We start from the raw sequence: 18,253 nt of genomic DNA, 5'->3' as shown, positions 1-18,253 counted from the left end.
ATAGAGGAAAAAATGAAAATAGAAGATGGTCTTAAAAAAATCCACGCCCACGAATGTAGGTTACGGGAGATTACTGACTCAATGAAACGATCCAATGTTAGAATCATCGGCATCCCCGAGGGGGTGGAGAAAAACAGAGGTCCAGAAGAGATATTTGAACAAATTGTAGCTGAAAACTTCCCTAATCTAGCGAGGGAAACAAACATTCGTGTCCAAGAGGCAGAGAGGACCCCTCCCAAGCTCAACCACGACAAACCTACGCCACGTCACGTCATAGTGCAATTCGCAAATATTAGATGCAAGGATACAGTATTGAAAGCGGCCAGGGCAAAGAAATTTCTCACGTACCAAGGCAAAAGCATCAGAATTACGTCAGACCTGTCTACACAGACCTGGAATGAGAGAAAGGGTTGGGGGAGCATATTTAAAGCTCTTTCAGAGAAAAACATGCAGCCAAGGATCCTTTATCCAGCAAGGCTGTCATTCAGAATTGATGGAGAAATAAAGACATTTCAGAATCGCCAGTCACTAACCAATTTTGTAACCACGAAACCAGCCCTACAGGAGATATTACGGGGGGTTCTATAAAAGTAAAAAGGCCCCAAGAGTGATACAGAACAGAAAGTCACAGCCAATACAAACAAAGACTTTACTGGCAACATGGCAACATTAAAATCATATCTCTCAGTAATCAGTCTTAATGTAAATGGTTTGAACCATCCCATAAAACGCCACAGGGTTGCAGATTGGATAAAAAGAAATGACCCATCCATTTGCTGTCTACAAGAGACTCATTTCGAACCCAAAGATGCATTCAGACTGAGAGTAAGGGGATGGAGTACCATCTTTCACGCAAATGGACCTCAAAAGAAAGCTGGGGTAGCAATTCTCATATCAGATAAATTGGATTTTAAACTACAGACTATAGTTAGAGATGCAGAAGGGCACTATATTATTCTTAAGGGAAGTATTCAACAAGTGGATATGACAATTATAAATATATATGCCCCCAACAGGGGAGCAGCAAGATACACAAGCCAACTCTTAACCAGAATAAAGAGACATATAAATAAAAATACATTAATAGTAGGGGACCTCAACACTCCACTCTCAGAAATAGACAGAACACCCTGGCAAAAACTAAGCAAAGAATCAAAGGCTTTGAATGCCATACTCGACGAGTTGGACCTCATAGATATATATAGAACACTACACCCCAGAACCAAAGAATACTCATTCTATTCTAATGCCCATGGAACATTCTCAAGAATAGACCATGTTCTGGGACACAAAACAGGTCTCAACCGATACCAAAAGATTGAAATTATCCCCTGCATATTCTCAGACCACAACGCTCTGAAATTGGAACTCAACCACAAGGAAAAATTTGGAAGAAACTCAAACACTTGGAGACTAAGAACCATCCTGCTCAGGAATGACTCGATAAACCAGGAAATCAAAAATCAAATTAAACAATTTATGGAGACCAATGAGAATGAAAATACAACAGTCCAAAACCTATGGGATACTGCAAAGGCAGTCCTAAGGGGGAAATACATAGCCATCCAAGCCTCACTCAAAAGAATAGAAAAATCTAAAATGCAGTTTTTATATTCTCACCTCAAGAAGCTGGAACAGCAACAGAGGGACAGGCCTAATCCACGCACGAGGAAGCAGTTGACCAAAATTAGAGCTGAAATCAATCAAGCAGAAACCAGAAGTACAGTAGAGCAGATCAACAGGACTAGAAGCTGGTTCTTTGAGAGAATCAATAAAATTGACAGACCACTGGCAAGACTTATCCAAAAGAAAAGAGAAAGGACCCAGATTATTAAAATTATGAATGAAAAAGGAGAGGTCACGACGAACACCATTGAAATTGGAAGGATTATTAGAAATTTTTATCAACAGCTATATGCCAATAAACTAAGCAATCTGGAAGAGATGGAATCCTTCCTGGAAACCTATAAACTACCAAGATTGAAACCGGAAGAAATTGATTCCTTAAACAGGCCAATTAATTATGAAGAAATTGAGTCAGTGATAAACAACCTTCCAAATAACAAAACTCCAGGCCCGGACGGTTTTCCTGGGGAATTCTACCAAACATTCAAAGAAGAAATAATACCTATTCTCCTAAAGCTATTTCAAAAAATAGAAACAGAAGGAAAGCTACCAAACTCATTCTATGAGGCCAATATTACCTTGATCCCCAAACCAGGCAAAGACCCCCTCAAAAAGGAGAATTACAGACCGATTTCCCTAATGAATATGGACGCCAAAATCCTCAACAAGATACTTGCTAATAGAATCCAACAGTACATTAAAAGGATTATCCATCACGATCAAGTGGGATTCATACCTGGGATGCAAGCGTGGTTCAATATTCGCAAATCAATCAGCGTGATACATCATATCAACAAGAAAAGACTCAGGAACCATATGATCCTCTCAATCGATGCCGAAAAAGCATTTGACAAAATACAGCATCCTTTCCTGATTAAAACCCTTCAGAGTGTAGGAATAGAAGGTACATTTCTCAATCTCATAAAAGCCATCTATGAAAAGCCTACTGCAAATATTATTCTCAATGGGGAAAAGCTGGAAGCCTTTCCCTTAAGATCAGGAACTCGACAAGGATGCCCACTCTCGCCACTATTATTCAACATAGTACTAGAAGTCCTTGCAACAGCAATCAGACGACAAAAAGGGATCAAAGGTATTCAAATTGGCAAAGAAGAAGTCAAAATGTCTCTCTTTGCAGATGACATGATACTCTATATGGAAAACCCAAAAGAAGCCACTCCCAAACTATTAGAAGTTATAGAGCAATTCAGTAACGTGGCGGGATACAAAATCAATGCTCAGAAATCAGTTGCATTTCTATACACGAATAACGAGACCGAAGAAAGAGAAATTAGGGAATCCATCCCATTTACAATAGCACCAAAAACCATACGTTACCTTGGAATTAACTTAACCAGAGACGTAAAGGACCTATATTCTAGAAACTATAAATCACTCTTGAAAGACATTGAGGAAGACATAAAAAGATGGAAAGATATTCCATGCTCATGGATTGGAAGAATTAACATAGTTAAAATGTCCATGCTACCCAGAGCAATCTACACTTTCAATGCTATCCCGATCAAAATACCGAGGACATTTTTCAAAGAACTGGAACAAATAGTCCTTAAATTTGTATGGAAACAGAAAAGGCCCCGAATCTCCAAGGAACTGTTGAAAAGGAAAAACAAAGCTGGGGGCATCACAATGCCGGATTTCGAGCTGTACTACAAAGCTGTGATCACAAAGACAGCATGGTACTGGCACAAAAACAGACACATAGACCAATGGAACAGAATAGAGAGCCCAGAAATGGACCCTCGGCTCTTTGGGCAACTAATATTTGATAAAGCAGGAAAAAACATCCGGTGGGAAAAAGACAGTCTCTTCAATAAATGGTGCTGGGAAAATTGGACAGCTACATGCAAAAGAATGAAACTTGACCACTCTCTCACACCATACACAAAAATAAACTCCAAATGGATGAAAGACCTCGATGTGAGACAGGAATCCATCAAAATTCTAGAGGAGAACATAGGCAGCAACCTCTACGACATCGGCCAAAGCAACCTTTTTCATGACACATCCCCAAAGGCAAGAGAAACAAAAGATAAAATGAATTTATGGGACTTCATCAAGATTAAAAGTTTCTGCACAGTCAAGGAAACAGTCAGAAAAACTAAGAGGCAGCCCACGGAATGGGAGAATATATTTGCAAATGACACTACAGAGAAAGGACTGGTATCCAAGATCTACAAAGAACTTCTCAAACTCAATACACAAGAAACAAATAAACAAATCAAAAAATGGGCAGAAGATATGAACAGACACTTTTCCAATGAAGACATACAAATGGCTAACAGACACATGAAAAAATGTTCAAAATCATTAGCCATCAAGGAAATTCAAATCAAAACCACACTGAGATACCACCTTACGCCAGTTAGAATGGCAAAAATAGACAAGGCAAGAAACAACAATTGTTGGAGAGGATGTGGAGAAAGGGGATCCCTCCTACATTGTTGGTGGGAATGCAAGTTGGTACAGCCACTCTGGAAAACAGTGTGGAGGTTCCTTAAAAAGTTGAAAATTGAGCTACCCTATGATCTAGCCATTGCACTACTGGGTGTTTAACCCAAAGATACAGACATAGTGAAAAGAAGGACCATATGCACCCCAATGTTCATAGCAGCAATGTCCACAATAGCTAAATCGTGGAAGGAGCCGAGATGCCCTTCAAGAGATGACTGGATTAAGAAGTTGTGGTCCATATATACAATGGAATATTACTCAGCTATCAGAAAGAACGAGTTCTCAACATTTGCTACAACATGGACAGCACTGGAGGAGATAATGCTAAGTGAAATAAGTCAAGCAGAGAAAGACAACTATCATATGATTTCTCTCCTCTATGGAACATAAGAACTAGGATGATTGGTAGGGGAAGAAAGGGATAAAGAAAGGGGGGTAATCAGAAGGGGGAATGAAACACGAGAGACTATGGACTATGAGAAACAAACTGAGGGCCTCAGAGGGGAGGGGGGTGGGGGAATGGGATAGGCTGGTGATGGGTAGTAAGGAAGGCACGTATTGCATGGTGCACTGGGTGTTATACACAACTAATGAATCATCGAGCCTTACATCGGAAACCGGGGATGTACTGTATGGTGACTAACATAATATAATAAAAAATCATTAAAAAAAAATCTTTTCGGGGGCGCCTGGGTGGCACAGAGGTTAAGCATCTGCCTTCGGCTCAGGGCGTGATCCCGGCGTTCTGGGATCGAGCCCCACATCAGGCTCCTCCGCTATGAGCCTGCTTCTTCCTCTCCCACTCCCCCTGTTTGTGTTCCCTCTCTCGCTGGCTGTCTCTCTCTCTGTCGAATAAATAAATAAAATCTTTAAAAAAAAAAAAAATCTTTTCATGGTTCCCCATAATAATTTCAATAAAAACCAAACTCCTTCAACTTGGTCTAAAAGCCATGAAGAATTAACTTGCTATTCATTTTCTAAATTCGTTTCATGCCACTACCTCCCTTGTTCACCATCATCTAGTAACACTGGCCTGTTTTCAATTATGTTAACATATTAATTCTTTCCTATCTCATGGCCTGGAATAGTCATCATCTCAACTCCTCACCACGGTTACACTTGCTTCAGGTTAACTCTAAAATTTAAGTTCCCAGGGAGGTATTCACGGATCTCCAAATTCAAAGTCCACTATTTCACTACTTTCTTTCCTAGAACCCATTCATTTATTTATAGCAATATCCCATTTATCTATATTACACACACACACACACACACACACACACACACACACGTATATACTGAGCCAAGAACATGGCTGTCTGGTTTATCACTAAATCATTCCAAACACCAAGCACAGAGTCTGACACATAATCTGTATTTAAAAGACACTTGCTGAGTAAGTCAATCAGTGACGAATGAATGAGTGATTTTAGTTGTGACTCTCACCTCAGGGCCTAAGAGAAAATATATTGCTCCACTATTCTCCACACCATCACTGCCTTGCCTGGGAAATTATCTTATTTAAATGACAGCTTAAATATCAAGTAGTTGAAGGGTAACAGGCCCAACAATTACAAATAAGAAATGAACACAATTATGAAGATCCCCCTCCACAGGAGTTACAAGTTTCAATATACTCATTAGGAGTGCAAGCTCACAAATACCTAATGGTGCATAAAGACACCATGAGGCCTCTGTTAAGGCTCATGGATGCAGAGAAGAGAAAATTTCAACAAACTACATAATGAAATAGTGGGTTTAAGATATACTGATGCTATCCTTCAGATTTAAAAAAACTATTAGAAGGGACTGATATTGATTTTATCTATAAGAGGAAACCAACGAAAATATCACATAAGAGTAATATGTTGCAAGGTAGAATCTGAAAGTTAGTATCTTTATAAAATGTCTCCGTCTCCAACCGTTACTGATTAAGAGCCTCCATAAACTACAGAGAAGGCAGTGTGACAGGGCTGATAATATATATAGTAAAGAAAACACTTTTACCCTGAAAGCATATTAATGAGAAATTTACTGACCTTTACCCCATATTTTACTTTCCCAGCATAATGCTTTATGATGAAAGCAGGCTCCATCACGGCTGGAAATTCAATGTAAGAATTCTCTTCATGTTGATGCTTAAATTTATCTAGCAATGTTTGATTTGTAGCCTGTGGAAAGCTGAATTAAAAACAAAAAACAAAAATACTAAAGAAAGATGCAGCTGTTAATACAGTCTTTTTTAATACATTATAATCATATTGCCATCTAAAACATTTATAGCAAATTACAATGAGTTTTCACTTACGTTATCTAATCTGACTCTCCTAACAAGCTAAAAAGTGAGTATAAGAAGGACCGGTGTTTTATAGATGAGGGATCAAAAGTCACGATTTGCCCAAACTCACACTTTGCAAGAAGCAGAACTAAGAAATACTTAGCTCGGGTTGCACTGTGTGGCACTTCTGTAAAACCCATAGGATAATAAAACTCAAATGATACATTGTTTGAGGCCAAGAACTTCCAAACAAAAAATGATCTCTCAATTTGGACAGGTCTTAAGCCCATAGTCATTTTCTGTTTTCCTCTTTCTTCGTATATAAATTAAGTAGCAATTTTCTTACCTGTATCAGTAACTACATAATTTTATACTATATTATTATTTCAAATATGTCTCAATGGGTTTATACTCATTGATGAGCATTTTATATCTAGGGATTATTCAAGTGATACCTATTAAGAAACAATTACATGATAGCAAATACAGGAATATAAAAGTTTAGGGGGCACTTGGGTGGCTCAGTTGGTTAAGTGGCTGCCTTTGGCTCAGGTCATGATCCCAGGGACCTGGGATTGAGCCTCTCATCATGTTCCCTGCTCAGCAGGGAGCCTGCTTCTTCCTCTCCTCCCCACCCGTGCTGTCACTATCTCTGTTGGTTTCTCTATCTCTCTCTCTCTCAAATAAATAAATAAATAAATAAATAAAATCTTTAAAACTTAATTTCCAACTCTTGATTTCAGGTCGGGTCATGATCTTGGGGTCCTGGGGTTGAGCCCCACATCAGCTCTACACTCAGTGCAGTCTTCTTGTCCCTCTCCCTCTTCTCTCTCTCAAATAATAAATAAATAAATAAATAAATAAATAAATAAATAAATAAATAAATTTTTTGAGTTCAGAAAAGGAAAAAATCACTAGTGGTTGGGAATAATGAAAAGATTCAAAGAAGAGATAGGAGACAATTATGAGCTAAATGTTAACCGTCGGGTAGGAGTTTCAAATAGAGGAAATATCACTGACAGAAAAAGGAGAAAGTAAGAATATTTCAGAGACTAGTTTCATTTCATCACAGTTGAAATAATGAGAAATAATGTGACATGAGGTTGCAAAGATGCTGAATACAAAATCTGTGTAAAAATGAATTCCAAAATTACAACAAAAATAGTTAATTACGTTGTATGTCTCAGAATCAGGAAAGAGAATGGCCTTTGATGTCAGATGGTCATAGTTTTGATTGCCAGTTCTGTATGTGACATACGGCAAGCTTTAAGAACTAGTTTCCGTTAATGAGTACAAGGAGGTATCGCAGTGTTAACAGAATTAATAATCTTACCTTGTTTCAAGGCATCAAGTCAAAATATCAAAATTTTCCTATAATACTGCTTTAATCATGTGCCTCCCCTACTCAGAAAAATTTATGGATCACCAAGGCAGAGACTGAATCAAAGCTCCTAAGCCTAGACCCAACTCAACCCCTGCAAACTTATGCTTCACTACTTCACAGCAGGATGCTCTTCCTCAGGAAGGATACTCATCTCATTGTCTCTAAGTAATCCTCTGAATAATCAAAAAGCTTGTGATTTCTTTTTCTCTTACTTTTTCAAATGGAGAAAAGAAATTTTCAAAGAAAGATGTATATGAAAACAGTTCTTATTCCAAAAAAAGGAAAGCTCTCCATATGTCCTATGTTCAACAAACACTTGTGGATACACACTACAATATCAGGCAAAAGAACTTGGAACAGAGGCAAATTAGACATTATTGTGCGTTTCAAAGCTCTTCCATCTAGTGTTCCCCAAAGGCTATCTGCCAGGGTAGCCTTACATTAATGTTTCTTTAGCGTTCAAAAATACCAATACCTGGGGCACCTGGGTGGCACAGCGGTTAAGGGTCTGCCTTCAGCTCAGGGCATGATCCCGGCGTTATGGGATCGAGCCCCACATCAGGCTCTTCTGCTATGAGCCTACTTCTTTCTCTCCCACTCCCCCTGCTTGTGTTCCCTCTCTCGCTGGCTGTTTCTATCTCTGTCGAATAAATAAATAAAAAATCTTAAAAAAAAAACAAAACCCAATACCTAGACCCCATTCCTGTGATTCTACTGAAGTGATGCTAGGCTAATGATGATCAGTACTATTTCCAAGTTCCCCAGGTAATTCTTATGAGCAGGCAAGACTGACAAAATGCTGTCCTATATGAATGCTCTGATCTTAACTTCATTTTGTTAAGTCTGGAGTGGAAGTCTGAGATTCTGCATTTCTAACAAGCGTCGAGGTGCTGCCAGTCCTGCCGTCAACAGATCACACTTTGAATACCGAAGGAAAGACTGGTAACACTCCTAACATCCTGCTCATACCTAACTTTGCTTATTCTACTCCTTCTTTCTAAATTTCATGCGGCATCCTTTACAATCAAGCTTAAATACCTTGCCCAAGGTCAAACAGCCAAGAGATAACAGACAAGATTAAACAAGACTTCTGACCTCAAACCCATGCACCTAAAGCACTATAAACAATACTGAATGAGGTAGGAACACTGCTAAGGATATATTTCATGAAATATATTCCCTATAGAACAAAACCATTTTTAGAGGAAAACTACTCCAAGTGGTTCCCAAAATAGCTCTTCCTAAATGTGACCAATCTATTTTCAACCTATCTCTGGCAGAGAGAAAACATCTCATTCATTCTGGAATGTTAAAGCGTAGAGCAAAGTGGTCCATTTACAAGAGGAGGTAAAAACAACAGGACTGACACATAAAGTGAAGAAAATAATAATAGAATTTATAAAAAGTTTTTTATGGAGGACTGAATATAGACACATAATTGAAACGACAATTAAGAAGTTGTTCAGTGCAGGGGTAGCTGGGTGTCTCAGTTGGTTAAGCATCTGCCTTCCGCTCAGGTCATGATCCCGGGGTCCTGGGATCGAGCCCCGGGTAGGGTTCCCTGTTCAGCAGGGAGTATGCTTCTCCCTCTCCCTCTGCCCCTCCTCACCACACATGCTTGCTCTCTCTCAAATAAATAAAATCTTTTTTTTAAAAAAAGAGGTTATTCAGTCTAGTCTCCTACCAACAACAATACCCTGACAGATGATACAAAAGACTTATATAATGGGAAATTTTATCACTTTATAAAGCAGCTGCTAATCAGCTCTAATGATTAGAAAATTCTTTCTTACACTGAGCCAAAATCTGTCTCTCTGTAATTTCTGCTACATGGCTTACCCCCAGGAACTTCTGGGTAATGGCAGAGTTGATATTCTCTTATTGGGCAATATTTATATCTATGTGAGGGAGCAAGTGACCAGGGAAATAGTCTTTGTATTATAAGATGTGAACTTAAAATATTTTACGTAAGGAAGGACAGGCCAGACAAGAACCCTTTCCTCTATTCATGTTTTAATTATATACTCAACCACCTCAACTGCTGCTCACAACCACTTTAAGATATACAGCAGACAGCATTATCATTTCTCATTATCATTTCCTTTTTACATGCAAAAAACTAAGAACCAAGAATATTCAGAGATTTGCCAAAGGTAGCTAATAGAGATGGAATGCAACCCTGAACTTCTGACTCTATAGCCTATTACAGAGAAACATTATAGGACAATACTTCAAAGCACAAGCTAATCAGTCCATCACTTACTACCTATATGATCTTTTTCTAGACTTGCTTAAACTTTGTTCTTTTTGTTATCATAAAATACCTCAAGCAAATAGAACTGCTTAATATTTTGACATCAACCACAATAATTCTCAACACTGAATATCAAAATCACTGATGAAGCTTTTCAAAATAAAATACACCAGAGGTAAGGTATGTGAGCAGTTAAGAACCACTAACCTTACAATTTTATAAAAGATAATAAGTTTTCAGGCATATAGAGCAATACAAAAAAACTTTTACATGACTTTGTAGATAACATATTTTGTGTTAATTGCATTTTAATTCATTTAGATTAATGGAAATAGAGTAGTGACAGAGTGGGTAGATGTAACTGTTAGCATTCTCCTTTTTAATACATTTTGCATTCTACCATATTACTTTATATTTTTAGGTAGCAATTTCTATGTTTATGGCGTATTAATAGGGTGACATACAACTTATCATACAAACCAGCATATTTGGGAATAAAAGTAGGCACCTTTAATAACTAAACTGGACAAGCATAAACTTTAGTTTGTCCCATTCAAACCTGATAACGTATGGTCATCCCACCTATGACAGTGAATCCTCAATATTTTATATCTTACTTCAATGGGTATAATATGTATAGCTAGAAATCAAGCGACCTAATTCAGCTACTTAATATTTTGGTAAAAAGTGACAGAAAACTCACACACTCTCCATCACTTCAGTTTCTCCAGTCCTAGATTTGCCATCTTATAGGATAATTTAACTATAAATAATACTTTATAGAGCACTGAAAACTTTCTGGAGGATGCTATATGAAGTTTTATTTCTGAAGCTTATATATACGTTTGGTAGACTACACAGGGCTAACAAAGGATGTCAAATACTTGCCATATGTTGCTACTTACCACCTGCACAACTGTGGCAGACATCACTAATCTATCATGATATTCTTTTCTGCTAAACATGAAAACTACAAACACATCTCATATAAAACTCAATTCAAGAAGAAAGGAACATGCAACAATAAAAAAAATATGCCAATAAATTTAACATCAGAGTAACTCTGTAGAAGAATCTGGAAAAAATGCATTCAATATTAAAGTTCACCCAATTTTCCTAGAAACATACACACATAATAAAATGCACACAAGGGAAACTCTGGCTCCTTATCTGATTATGTAAGAAGAAAATTCAAGACTTAAAAGGATATGAAAGCCTAAATGGCCAATAACAAAATTAAAAGAATCATACTCACTTGCTTTCTTCATCCAAAAGATGGAGCAGACCTGTTGGTTTCTTGCTAATAAGATTTATGCAACAAGTATTATCAATATAATCTATATTGTGCCAGCTGATACCTTCAGTTCTATACTCTTCCTAGGAAATAAATTCACAATTTATTCATCTTGCAGAAAATAATAGGTATACGATAATAAAGACTGAAAAGCTTTTGACAGGCTTAAAAGAACAAAACTTTTCCCTTTTATTTATTTTTTTTTAAGATTTTATTTATTTATTTATTTGACATAGAGACAGCCAGTGAGAGAAACAGCCAGTGAGAGAGAGACAAGCAGGGGGAATGGGAGAGGAAGAAGCAGGCTCCCAGCAGAGGAGCCCAACGTGGGGCTCAATCCCAGAACGCCAGGATCACGCTCTGAGCCGAAGGCAGATGCTTAACGACTAAGCAACCCCGGCGCCCCTAAAACTTTTCCCTTTTAAATCACTAATCTACACAATGAAGAATGTATAATTTCAGTTATATTAAATCTTCATTACAGTATATGTCTATTTTCATTAAAAAGTACATACAACCAAATTTTTTGTGTTACAATTCTATTTGTATGCTATTCAGGTGAAAATTTAGGGCTAGATTTGTTTTAGCTGCACTATCTCAGGACTGCACTAAAGAAAAATATAAAATGAAGCCTAATTTCTCCCACATGACCCTAAACCATCAAAAAGGACCGAATATTTGTTGGATTATCAACAATGAATTTAATGAAACAGTGTCTGGGAAAAGTAAAAACATCACCTCCAGTGATCACTGATATCATATGGAATTCATACATACTTCGTTTGGCAAAATAAAACCCTCAGGGGAAGAAAAAAAAAAAAACCCTTAGAAAATGTTTTTTAAAAAAAGTTTCAAATCCAAGATTTTAAAAAGTCAAAGCTCAGGCGTTGAACTATTCAACTATTAAGCCCCTATTGTTGTTTACTTCTTCTCTGTACTGGGAAATAATCTTATATTCGTACTTGTGATGCTTTTATTTTATTTTATTTTTTTTAATGATTTTTTATTATATTATGTTAGTCACCATACAGTACATCCCCGGTTTTCGATGTAAGGCTCGATGATTCATTAGTTGTGTATAACACCCAGTGCACCATGCAATACGTGCCCTCCTTACTACCCATCACCGGTCTATCCCATTCCCACACCCCCCTCCCCTCTGAAGTCCTCAGTTTGTTTCTCATAGTCCATTGTCTCTCATGTTTCATTCCCCCTTCTGATTACCCCCCCTTTCTTTATCCCTTTCTTCCCCTACCGATCATCCTAGTTCTTATGTTCCATAGATGAGAGAAATCATATGATAGTTGTCTTTCTCTGCTTGACTTATTTCACTTAGCATTATCTCCTCCAGTGCTGTCCATGTTGTAGCAAATGTTGAGAACTCGTTCTTTCTGATAGCTGAGTAATATTCCATTGTATATATGGACCACAACTTCTTAATCCAGTCATCTGTTGAAGGGCATCTCGGCTCCTTCCACAATTTAGCTATTGTGGACATTGCTGCTATGAACATTGGGGTGCATATGGCCCTTCTCTTCACTACGTCTGTATCTTTGGGGTAAATACCCAGTAGTGCAATGGCTGGATCATAGGGTAGCTCAATTTTTAACTTTTTAAGGGACCTCCACACTGTTTTCCAGAGTGGCTGTACCAACTTGCATTCCCACCAACAATGTAGGAGGGATCCCCTTTCTCCACATCCTCTCCAACAATTGTTGTTTCTTGCCTTGTCTATTTTTGCCATTCTAACTGGCGTAAGGTGGTATCTCAGTGTGGTTTTGATTTGAATTTCCTTGATGGCTAATGATTTTGAACATTTTTTCATGTGTCTGTTAGCCATTTGTATGTCTTCATTGGAAAAGTGTCTGTTCATATCTTCTGCCCATTTTTTGATTTGTTTATTTGTTTCTCGTGTATTGAGTTTGAGAAGTTCTTTGTAGATCTTGGATACCAGTCCTTTATCTGTAGTGTCATTTGCAAATATATTCTCCCATTCCGTGGGCTGCCTCTTAGTTTTTCTGACTGTTTCCTTGGCTGTGCAGAAACTTTTAATCTTGATGAAGTCCCATAAATTCATTTTATCTTTTGTTTCTCTTGCCTTTGGGGATGTGTCATGAAAAAGGTTGCTTTGGCCGATGTCGTAGAGGTTGCTGCCTATGTTCTCCTCTAGAATTTTGATGGATTCCTGTCTCACATCGAGGTCTTTCATCCATTTGGAGTTTATTTTTGTGTATGGTGTGAGAGAGTGGTCAAGTTTCATTCTTTTGCATGTAGCTGTCCAATTTTCCCTCATATATAGTGTAGTATTAGTTTCAGGGGTAGAATTTAGTGATTCAACAGTTGCATAAAACACCCGGGGCTCATTACATCAAGTGCCCTCCTTAATGCCCATCACCCAGTTACCCCAGCTCCCCTACCCACCTCCCCTCCAGCAACCCTCGGTTTGTTTCCTACAATTCAGCATCTCTTATGGTTTGCTTCCCTCTCATTTCGTTTTTCCTTTCTTTTCCCATGTTCATCTGTTTTGTTTCTTAAATTCTACTACATATGAGTGAAATCATGGTATTTGTCTTTCTCTGACTTATTTTGCTTAGCATCCATTTTAATTGCTGTAGGGCAGGGGCTGTGGAACATCATATTCACTCATTTATGCTTTATCTATGGCTGCTTTCTCAATGTATTAGTAGCATTGAGACTATATGGCTCCAAAATCTTAAAAGACTCATTTGTCTGGTCCTTTACAGAAAAAGTATGCCAAATCTGTGAAAGAGTATTAGTTCTCAAACTTTAACATTCAACAGAATCACATAAAGGATTTATTAAAACACAAACCACTGGGCCCCAGGCCCAGAATTTCTCAATAGGCAGGTTCAGAGTGAGGTCCAACATTTACATTTCTAAAAAGTTGCTAGGTGATGCTACCAGTAGGGATAGGAGAAAAATACTCTGAAAACCAATGCTGTGCAGTATTTACATACAATTTATTCATGCACTGCACTATTGATAGACATTACAGTTATCTCTAATTTTTAGCCATTAAAAGTGCCATTACTAACATTTATGCTCAAATCTTTTAGTGTGTATTTATATGCATTTTGAGAGTGAAAACACAGGCTTATAAACTACACATGTATAACCTCAGCAAATACAGAAAAGGACCTTGCTAAAGTACATGTACCACTGTATGCAACCAACACCCGTGTATGGGACTTTCCCATGAACAGTATCTCTAATATCTGTATTATCAGTTTTTTTCATTTCATTCTCATGAATGCCTAGGGGTATCTCACTGTGGTTTTAATTTTAATTCTCTGATGACTAATAAGTGAAAAATCTTTTGCAATGTTTACCATCCATTTGGATGTGCTCACATGTCTATTTTCATAATAAAAACTCTGAGGAAAAATCCCTGCTTTATTCTCAGTCTTAGGGGGAAAGCACTTAGTCTATTTACATTAAGTATGATATTTATAGATTTTTCTAAATGCTCTTTATCCGGAAGTTCCCTTCTATACCTAGATTGCTAAGGATTTTTTAAAAAATGAATGGTTATGTAATTTTATCAACTGCTTCTATTGAAATCACCATAAGATTTTTTCCCCATTTTGTTAATAGATGAATTAAATCGATTGATGATTAGATATAAAACACACCAGGAAAAAACTCCACTTGGTTCTGATATATTATCATTTTACATATCTTGCTGGATTTAGTTTGCTAACATTTTAGAATTTTTTAATCTATGATATACTGTATGGTGACTAACAAAATAAAAAATCTTAAAAAAATTTTTAATCTATGCTTATGAGTGAAACTGACTTTAATTTCCACTTCTAATAATATCCTTAACAGATCTGGGTATCAGTATTATCTTAGCCCCATAAAATGCATTTGGAATTATCCCCTCTTTTTCAATTCCACATAAGAATATATCTCAAACTGATACTAATTCTTTCGATGTTGGCAGAATTCACCAATGGAGCCATCTTGGTTTACAATGTTTATAGAAAGGCTTTAATTACACATTCAAAATTTTTAATAGTTATAAGAATCAGATTTTGTATTTCTTCTGTGACAGTTTTGAAAATATTTTTTTCATATCATTTCATAAGTGCAGTTTATGGACATAAAGCTGTTTAGTGTATACTATAATCTTTTTAATGTGTGTAGTAGCATCCACAATGATGTCCTCTTTATAACCGGAATTCTGGTTATTTATATCACTGTCTTTCTCTGTCGCTCCCTTGGATGAATTTTGTGAGGGGTCTTATTAGTCATTTCAAAGTATTACTTTTGACTTTGTTGATCTTCCATGGAGTATTTGTTTTCACTCTTATTTAATTTCCTCTCATATCTTCATTATTTCCTTCTTTATACTTTCCTTTGGTTTAGTTTACAGATCTTTTTCCAATTTGGTGGGATGGATATTTATACATATCGTTGCTCTTCAATTTTAAAATATTCTAACAACTACAAAACTTTCCTCTATATACACCTTTGCTAATAATCACACAAGTTTTAAGATGCAACATGTTCATTCAGTTCAGTATATTTTATTCAACCTCTATGTAGAAGTACATTATTTAATTTTTACCCATAAAGGTACTTTCCAGATCTCTTTTGATTGTTGGTTTCAGGCATAACTTCTTCTTTTTTTTATAATAATATTTTTCTATTATATTATGTTAGTCACAATACAGGACATCCCTGGTTTTTGATGTAAAGTTCCATGAATCATTAGTAGCGTATAACACCCAGTGCACCATGCAATACGTGCCCTCCTTAATACTCATCACCAGCCTATCCCATTCCCCACCCCCCCCGAAGCCCTCAGTTTGTTTCCCAGAGTCCAGAGTCTCTCATGCTTCATTCCTCCTTCTGAATACCTCCCCTTTCTTTATCCCTTTCTTCTCCTACCAATCTTCCTACTTCTTATGTTACATAAATGAGTGAAACCATAGGATAATTGTCTTTCTCTGCTTGACTTATTTTGCTTAGCATTATCTCCTCTACTCCCGTCCATGTTGCAACAAATGTTGAGAAATCATTCTTTTTGATGGCTGAGTAATATTCCATTGTATATATGGACCACAACTTCTTAATCCAATCATCTCTTGAAGGGCATGTCGGCTCCTTCCAAGATTTAGCTATTGTGGAGACTGCTACTATGAACATTGGGGTGCATACGGCCCTTCTCTTCACTACATCTCTATCTTTGCGGTAAATACCCAGTAGTGCAAAGGCTGGATCATAGGGTAGCTCAATTTTTAACTATTTAAGGGACCTCCACACTGTTTTCCAGAGTGGCTGTACCAACTTGCATTCCCACCAACAATGTAGGAGGGATCCCCTTTCTCCACATCCTCTCCAACAATTGTTTCCCGCCTTGTCCATTTTTGCCATTCTAACTGGTGTAAGGTGGTATCTCAGTGTGGTTTGGATTGGAAACTCCCTGATGGCTAATGATTTTGAACATTTTTTCATGTGTCTTTTAGCCATTTGTATGTCTTCATTGGAAAAGTGTCTGTTCATATCTTCTGCCCATTTTTTTATTTGATTATTTGTTTCTCGTGTATTGAGTTTGAGAAGTTCTTTGTAGATCTTCGATACCACTCTTTTATCTGTAGTGTCATTTGCAAATAACTTCTCCCATTCCGTGGGCTGCCTCTTAGTTTTTTTGACTGTTTCCTTGGCTGTGCAGAAGCTTTTTATCTTGATGAAGTCCCACAAGTTCATTTTATCTTTTGTTTCTCTTGCCTTTGGAGATGTGTCATGAAAAAGGTTGCTGTGGCCGATATCAAAGAGGTTGCTGCCTATGCTCTCCTCTAGGATTTTGATGGATTCCTGTCTCACATCGAGGTCTTTCATCCATTTAGAGTTTATCTTTGCGTATGATGTGAAACAGTGGTCATGTTTCATTCTTTTCCATGTAGCTGACCAATTTTCCCAGCACCATTTACTGAAGAGACTGTCTTTATTTCACTGGATGTTTTTTCCTGCTTTATCAAAGATTAGTTGCCCAAAGAGCTGACAGTCCATTTCTGGAGTCTCTATACTGTTCCATTGGTCTATGTGTCTCTTTTTGTGCCACTACCATGCTGTCTTTGTGATCACATCTTTGCAGTACAGCTTGAAATCCAGCATTGTGATGCCCCCACCTTTGTTTTTCCTTTTCAACAATTCCTTGGCGATTCGGGGCCTTTTCTGGTTCCACACAAATTTAAGGGCTGTTTGTTCCAGTACTTTGAAAAATGTCATTGGTATTTTGATTGGGATAGCACTGAAAGTGTAGATTGCTCTGGGTAGCATGGACATTTTAACTATGTTAATTCTTCCGACCCATTAGAATGGAATATTTTTCCATGTTTTTGTGTCTTCTTCAATGTCTTTCAAGAGTGATTTGTAGTTTCTAGAACATAGATCCTTTACGTATCTGGTTAATTCCAAGATAACGTATGATTTTTGGTACTACTGTAAATGGGATGGATGCCCTAATTTCTCTTTCTTCAGTCTCATTGTTCGTGTATAGAAATGCAACTGATTTCTGAGCACTGATTATGTATCCCGCCACATTACTGAATTGCTCTATAACTTCTAGTAGTTTCGGAGTGGATTCTTTTGGGTTTTCCATATAGAGTATCATGTCATCTGCAAAGAGAGACAGTTTGACTTCTTCTTTGCCGATTTGGATACCTTTGATCCCTTTTTGTCGTCTGATTGCTGTTGCAAGGACTTCTAGTACTATGTTGAATAATAATGGTGAGAGTGGACATCCTTGTCGTGTTCCTGATCTTAAGGGAAAGGCTTCCAGCTTTTCCCCATTGAGAATGATATTTGCTGTAGGCTTTTCATACATGGTTTTTATGAGATTGAGGAATGTACCCTCTATCCCTACACTCTGAAGGGTTTTAATCAGGAAAGGATGCTGTGTATTGTCAAATGCCT

The 18,253-nt window shown here is 37.4% G+C and overlaps 1 protein-coding gene across 1 annotated transcript in view; it reads right to left on the bottom strand.

The window, feature by feature from the left end:
• Positions 1–18,253, bottom strand: part of MYO9A (myosin IXA) — a 281,871-nt gene that overhangs the window by 163,864 nt on the left and 99,754 nt on the right. Inside the window, exons 12-13 of the mRNA XM_040643036.1 lie at positions 11,270–11,391; positions 6,138–6,279 (exon numbers count right to left, since the gene is read on the bottom strand). Coding sequence (XP_040498970.1) covers positions 6,138–6,279; positions 11,270–11,391 — 264 coding nt within the window. The remainder of the gene's footprint in view (positions 1–6,137; positions 6,280–11,269; positions 11,392–18,253) is intronic.

The sequence above is a fragment of the Ursus maritimus genome, unplaced genomic scaffold (genome assembly GCF_017311325.1).
Source record: "Ursus maritimus isolate PB19 unplaced genomic scaffold, ASM1731132v1 scaffold_27, whole genome shotgun sequence".
Classification (NCBI taxonomy): domain Eukaryota; kingdom Metazoa; phylum Chordata; class Mammalia; order Carnivora; family Ursidae; genus Ursus; species Ursus maritimus.
The sequence above is the reverse complement of the archived record's forward strand: the minus strand, read 5'-3'. Positions and strand labels throughout refer to the sequence as shown.